The sequence below is a fragment of the Rhinopithecus roxellana genome, chromosome 2 (genome assembly GCF_007565055.1).
Source record: "Rhinopithecus roxellana isolate Shanxi Qingling chromosome 2, ASM756505v1, whole genome shotgun sequence".
Lineage (NCBI taxonomy): Eukaryota > Metazoa > Chordata > Mammalia > Primates > Cercopithecidae > Rhinopithecus > Rhinopithecus roxellana.
Genome location: NC_044550.1, coordinates 132,671,105 through 132,678,219, shown reverse-complemented (window position 1 = coordinate 132,678,219; position 7,115 = coordinate 132,671,105). Strand labels below are relative to the sequence as shown.

The 7,115-nt window shown below is 49.8% G+C and overlaps 1 protein-coding gene across 1 annotated transcript; it reads right to left on the bottom strand.

Annotated features, from left to right (window-relative positions):
* Positions 1 to 249: 249 nt before the first annotated feature.
* LOC104667556 (putative MORF4 family-associated protein 1-like protein UPP) lies at positions 250 to 2,525 on the bottom strand. Its single transcript, XM_010370040.2, has 2 exons — positions 1,588 to 2,525; positions 250 to 1,305 (listed from the first exon to the last, which is right to left on the bottom strand). The coding sequence occupies exon 1, from the start codon at positions 2,079 to 2,081 to the stop codon at positions 1,722 to 1,724; it is 360 nt and encodes a 119-aa protein (XP_010368342.1). The 5' UTR covers positions 2,082 to 2,525; the 3' UTR covers positions 250 to 1,305; positions 1,588 to 1,721.
* Between the last annotated feature and the right edge of the window lie 4,590 nt (positions 2,526 to 7,115).

Genomic DNA, 7,115 nt, shown 5'->3' with positions numbered 1-7,115 from the left:
GAAAGTCCTAGCGCCTGGCATAGTGGGGAGCTCTGTGGTCACAGGGGATACTAGTTGCCTGAATGGACTTCAGCTCTCCTAAGGCTGGGGCCAGACCACATGGCCTCATGAGGCACCTGCTTCCTACCCTAGGTCTGCTTTCTTCCCCTTCTGCAGCTCAAACCCCATCCTGGGCTACAGGCTTTGAACAACTCCTAAGTCAGAAGCAATTCACCTCCATTTGACAGTGACCACTATCAAGGAGAAACGCATTTTGAAAAATGTTTATTTATCTTAACTTTTCCTGGCCAAGTCAATTGCTTTGGTCATCTGCACAAAGAGTTTAAAAACTGGCTTTCAGCATTTGTTCTTCCAAGCAAACGAACTTTATCACAACAAGGCAGAACTCTGATTTTAGTCTCTGTGGAGTCTGGGCTCTAATGACCTAGGCTAGTCATCATCTAAGCCTGAAATGACTGTTTGGGACCCCCATGACCAGCCTGAAGCTTTCCTTCCTCCGCCACTCTGGGCCCCTGAACAGGTCACATGCATTTGTGGCAGAGACTGAATTTTAACAAAGTTTACCCCAAAGTCAGCAAACACATGTACCTAGAACTCATCCCAATTGTAGGTTGCTCACCAGACAGGTTACACGATGTGCACCAGTTAACATGCCATGGGAAAATTACATTCCAGGAGAAAGCAAAATGCTATAGAAACAACAACAACGAAACACCACGCAAAACAGCTCTCCTCCTTTGATCTGATGGTCTGTAGAGGTTCTCAAGTCCATACACTGCCACTCTTCAAGACCAACCGTCCACTGGGCCTTCTCAATCTCATCCAAAGTCGCATTCACAACCTTGACTGGGGCTTGGGTTCTTGAAGCGGCAGCTGCAATCATGTAGTGTCTTCTCTCTTGCAGAACTCTAACCTCAAGTCTCTCATGAATCCCCAAATTCCAGGAAGCATAAAAAAATTGCAAAGCACACGGTATGTATACTTCCAAACTTTGAAAATACAATAAGATCACAGTAACAAATATTACCACGCAGCAGTGTACGTACCGTACAGGCCATATTCCTTTACGTGGGACGTTAATGAAAAGCTGTCTTTTCCAAACTGAATGCACCTATTAATCAAAAAATACACCTGACCATCTAATGCTGAAGTCATCCGCCAGGATGGTACTGGAAATTGAGTGGCTAACGTGGAGAAAACGCAGGCAGAAAAACAGGGGAGACAAAACGAAAGGCTCTCTTGGTATGAGCCTGTCCAAACAGCCAGGAATCCTTATTAGGTGAACACAGTTCGTCAGTTGGCCACCTAAAGTACAAGTGGGAGAAATTCATCATCACAACATAAATTTTGAGCTTGATATTCCCGTATCGGGGAGTCAAAGAAACCCAACCACCTGTGCACAATGCTACCACCTGCAGGAAGGTCATCGCAAACGCTCCAATCTCATAACATTCACACGTTTCCAGCATGTACCTCCGCTTCACACTTCTCTCCCCCACCTACTGACAGAGCAGGTCTACGTCCTGCAAATACTTTAAGTTGTCATGACTCTTTACAACAACATATCAAATTATTTTCTCTAATTACCTATGAAAAAAAGAATGAAACCAACTCGGCGGAGAGAGTGGCACGGCTCTGCGCTCCCCTCCCTGCCTGCCCAGCGCCTTCCACGCGGGACACTCCTCGCCGGACTCGGCTCCTCCCCGCGCGGCCCCGCCGCCTCAGTAGCACTCGCAGCCGGTGATCCGCTGGTGCAGCTCCACGATCCTTCTGCCCATCCGCGCCGCCTCCGCGGCCTTCCTCTCCGCCTCGGCGCACAGCCGAGCCACCCGCTCCTCCGCCTCCGCGCGCGGGTTGGGTGCAGGGGCCCGGGAGCCCCGCTCCTCCGCCTCCACCTCGCTCTTGATGGCGTCCAGCAGGCTCTGGATCTCCAGCAGCTTCCTGCGGGCCCGCCAGTGCGCCCGGGCGCGCTCGCGCTCCAGGGAGGCCAGGTCCTCGCGGCCGGCGCGGGGCGCCGGGCTCAGCGGGCTGCCCGGGTCCTCGCGGGGCTCCCGCGCCTCGTCCGCGTCCACAGGCCGCATCACGCCGCCGCCTCTTCCAGCCCGCGGGCCACGGCGGGGCTGCCCCACCGAGCGCGGAAGCCTTGCTGTCACCAACGAACGGACTAGCAACAGGTTACCCCAACTTTTCGCAGGAGGACGGCATCCAAAATCGGATAACAGCTGTCGGCCGGGCCGCTGCCACTGCGGCCCTTTTACGACACCCGGGGTTCTTTACCGCCACGCAGCGAGCGAGAACCGCATTCGGGGATCCCGCCTCGGCTGCCCTGCGCGCGCACGCGCACTCGCGCATCCGCGTACCTCCGCACGCATGCGCACCCCACATCCCCACCCGCACTAGGGCCGCTGCTCCCTGGGTATTGGTTCTAGGGCCACACTGCTGGAAGATTGAAGTCGACTTCACGTTAGTTTAAGGAAATAGCTGACGCTGATAACCGTGTCCCAAGCACTGCTCTAAGTTCCCAACATTCTAAATCATAAACACCCGGTCGGGGCGCGTGGCTTACGCCTATAATCCCATCACTTCGGGAGGCTGAAGTGAGAGGATCGCTTGAGCTCAGGAGTTCCATACCGGCCTGGGCAAGAAGGGGAAAAATCCCACAAAAGAACACAAGAAATTAGCTGGGCGTGGTGGCGCGCGCCTGTAGTCCCAGCCACTTGAGAGGCTGAGCCGGGAGGATTGCTTAAGCCCAGGAGGTCGAGACTGCAGTGAGCTCTGAAAGCCTGATTGTGCCACTGCACCCCAGCCCAGTGACAGAGCGAGACCCTATCTCAAAATAAATAAATAAAAATAATAACCGAATTCAGTGGTCCCGTTAGAATATTCCGGGCTCCGCGAAGACAGGTCCTCACAGCGTCGGGATTTGCCCCCAGCCAGGGCCTCGGCTCCCTCTTACCTCGGGCAGATGCTCCTGGAACACAGAGCTGCGGCCTAGGTGCTGATGCTGACGGCTGTGACCCAGCCTCCCCCTGCTTTTTTCCAAAAGGTATAAGCTTCACTCTGCCTGGGACTTTGGGTGTGAGTGGGAGTCTGGCTTTACCCACCGTGGGCACCCCAAGGCCAAAGTGGGTCTGATTCACCGCTGTTTCCTCAGCCCTGCCAGGCTCTGAATATGTCCTTATGAATCATTCTGGAAGATTTCTTTCTTCACTGGACTGTATAAGCGCCTCTGCTCTGTTTCCTCACAGCTCGAAATGGGCTTGGCATACAGCAGGAGCCCAGTAAATGTTGCTTTAATGCTCATTTCCCAAGAGATCTTTATTAAGCACCCACTGCATGTCATTGTGTCTAGGTTCATTCACTGTATACTTCTAGCAGAAAATTAAGGGGATCCTCCAAGCTTGATGGCCAGGGGTCACTCTCAGCTCCTACAGGTCACTCTCTGGTCCTTACAGGTGGCCCTCTCCATCTTCAAAGCCAGTAAGAGCATGTCGGATCCTTCTTATCCTTCCAGGCTCTTTGTCATCCCCTTCTGCTCCCAGCTGGAGAAAACTCTTCTTTTAAGGGGCTCACCATGGTCCAAATATGTGAGTCCCCCCAAGATTCGTATGTTGCAAAGCAATCCCCAATGTAATGATATTAGGGGGTGGGGTCTTTGGGAGGTGATGTGGTCATGAAGGCTCAGCTTTCATGAATGGGATTAGCACCCTCATAAAACAACTCCAGAGGGCCATCTTACCCCTTCTGCCATGGGAGGTTACAGCAAAAAGATGGACTTCTGTGAACCAGAAGTGGGCCCTCACCAGACACCAAACCTGCTGGCACATGATCTTGTACTGCTCAGCCTTCAGAACTCAGAAAATACATTTCTGTTATTTAGAAGACACCCAATTTCTGGTATTCTGTTAGAGCAGCCTGAACGGACTAAGATAGGGCTTATGTGATTGTGTAACAGCATTGATTCCATGTTAAAGGACAATTTTGCTTGCTCAATTATAATTACTGCTTTGCTTAAGTTTTAGACTATGCTAAAAACAGCCTCAGGACCTTCAGCACTGATCAACAATCCTGGGTGTGGGCTGACTGACGGTTTTCACCCAGAGAGTGAAGATCATGGAGGAGCCGTCTTAAATTCTGCCCACCACAGGCTCCCAGGAATCCTAATGTCACGATCTCACTGCAGCCAATGTGACAAACACAGCAGTTATTAAGTCTAGAGAGCTAAACACACCTCAAAAAGAATTGTCTCTTGGTATGAGTGGAATGGAATAAAATACATGGAAACTCACAAAAGTTTCGAGGTGAACACATTAGCAAAAATGCTCCAGTTTGAATGGAAAGAGACTGCAACTGTTCAAAGTGTCAAAGGACTTCTAGACTCCCAATCTTTCCACCAGCAGAAGCAGGTTCAGTAGCCCACATTGGTGCATTTTAAAATGCCCTTTTCAGAAGTGTGACAGAGAAAGAAGGATGTGTCAGTGCAGGCCAGTGTGTGGGGCGCAATGGCAAACCGCAGCTCCTAAACTAAGAAAGACTTTCATATCTTTAAAAAAGAGAAGGAGAAATAGGAATATGTGATAGAGACTGTATGTGGCCCACAAAGCCTATTTACTGTTTAGATCTTTACAGAAAATGTTTGCCAACTCCTGTGCTGCTATGCCACTTCTAGGTTGCAAAACCAAAGCCTTACATTTCCTAGCCTTAAAGTAGAGGACCTGGCAATGTTGACTCCACCGAGTTTCAAAATGGCTATGTGGCTACTATTTCACCCCTTCATTCTTCCCTTGCCAATGGGCCTTATCCTGTCCCTGTCTCATCACTGTATGTTGGGTCTAAGTGGACAATAACTTGTCTTTTCAAAAAGTTCATAAGCTTCTAGACCAGTAAAAGCCATATTAGGACCTGATGTGGCTCACAAGATCCTAGACTTCTTGCTTGAGGCTGTGATTGGAAGAAACTAGGAGGGGGGTCCTTAGATGCGGGTGGGCAAATTTTACATGAATAATGGGGGCAGTGGGCACAGATCGTGGTAGGTAGTATAAGTGACCCCAATTCCCCACCCCTTCCTGCATCCGTGTTCTTTGCCTCGTGTCTTGCTTTGGCCAATGAGAGGTTCACAGAGAGGACACAAGCACAGGTTTGAAACAGGCTTTCGCAGTTGGGCTCGCTTTCCTCTGCGTCTCTGCCTTCGCTATGAGAAGAACAGGCTGGGTCACCTCACTGGTCTTGGGAAGATGGTGAGAGAAACAGAGAACCAAGCTGCCCTGGACAGGCCTAGCCTAGACCAGGTGGCCCACAGATCATTACTGAGCCCAGCCTGGATCATCCAACTCTCAACCAAACTGCAGACCATGAGGAATGTTTATTGTTGTCACTGAGATTTAGGCTGGCTCATGCAGCAGCAAAAGCCAATTGATGCCCGTAGATGGGATTATAATCCCAGATACATTAAAATGCCAATCTCTTCTTTCCCCCATGTCTTCATTTGCTCAGTCTCAGGTGAAGGGATCTTGCTCAGAGGCCCAGAGGTTCTGGATTTTCTCTTTAGAAATTGTGGCTGGAAGAACCCTCTTCAGGAAACAATATTTACTCCTTTTGTATCTCCAAAACCTCTTCTCACCCCTTTTGCAACCCAAACCCAAGTTTTTTCTGTGTCCTGTTTTTCTTTTTTTGAGACAGAGTCTTGCTCTGCTGCCCAAGCTGGAATGCAGTGGTGCGATCACAACTCACTGCAGCCTCGACCTCCCTGGCTCAGGTGATCCTCACAACTCAGCCTCCCAAATAGCTGGGACTATAGGCACATACCACCATACGTGGCTGATTTTTTTGGTAGTTTTTGTAGAGGTGTGGTTTCACCATGTTTCCCAGTCTGGTCTTGAACTGAGCTCAAGCAATCTGCCTGCCTCGGCCTCCCAAAGTGCTGGGATTACAGGTGTGAGCCACTGTGCCCGGCCAGCTTGTACATTTTACAATCAAGATTACAAAGCTATTGCCAGCTGTGGGCCACATCGGACTCTGAGAAGAGGGGATGCGGACAGAGGTAACCAGGGCAAAAGGAAAAAAAAGTCCTTAATTTCACCTTTTCGGATGCCATTTAGTTCATACCGATCATGTGTGATTCACATCTGTAAACTTTCAGTCCATTTGGGAGAATGCACTTCCCTCAAGTGCTTAATTATGGCAAAGGATGGTCTCTTTTACACAAACGACAGCACAAAGACATAGAAAGCGGAATTTATTTCTATCTATCAGAGTTAAATCAGAAAATCTGGGTAAGTTCCACATTCCATTTAACACTCATTACACATAATAACTGGTCAGACCACATTGTGTGTTACTTAGCCCACATTACATGAATAGTCTAGGAATAATAAAATAATTTACTATTTATTTATCTGAAAAAATGTTGATTCTGGGTTTGGTAAGATTCTGGGCTCGACAGAATTCTGAGCCAGGCTAAATTCTTCCACCAAAGGCAGCAACCATAATGGAGTGTCTGGTACAGGAAAAGCGAACCACTGGAGTGTGGGATGCATCACAGCCATGACGACAAAGCTGTCTCCATGTCCACTGCTAGCCAGGTGGGGCAGTAAAACGTGGTGTCTTGCACCTTGTATTTTTAAGAAACAGCCACAGTGCAATTACTAACAGTTGCACCTGCTCTTCCAGAACCTTGCCATCCCCATCAAGAGGTGGAGTCTGTCTCCTCCCTTTGAGCCTGGTGGGACGTTGTGAAGGTGATACTGCAAAGAGATGCTATGGGACTTCTGATGCTTACTCTCCTGGGTTTTGTACATTTGGATGCCAAAGTCACCATATGCAAAGTCCGGCTCCCCTGAAATTGTCATGCTGTGGAGACTCTATAAAAAGATCCCTGGCCGGGCGCCCCAGCACTTTGTGGGGCTGAGGCAGGTGGATCACCTGAGGTCAGGAGTTCAAGGCCAGCCTGGCCAATGTGGTGAAACCCCATCTCTATTAAAAATACAAAAAGTAGCTGGGCGTGGTGTGGGGCGCCTGTAATCCCAGCTACTCGGGAGGCTGAGGCAGGAGAATCGCGTGAACCTGGGAGACAGAGGTTGCAGTGAGCTGAGATCGCGCCATTGCACTCCAGCCTG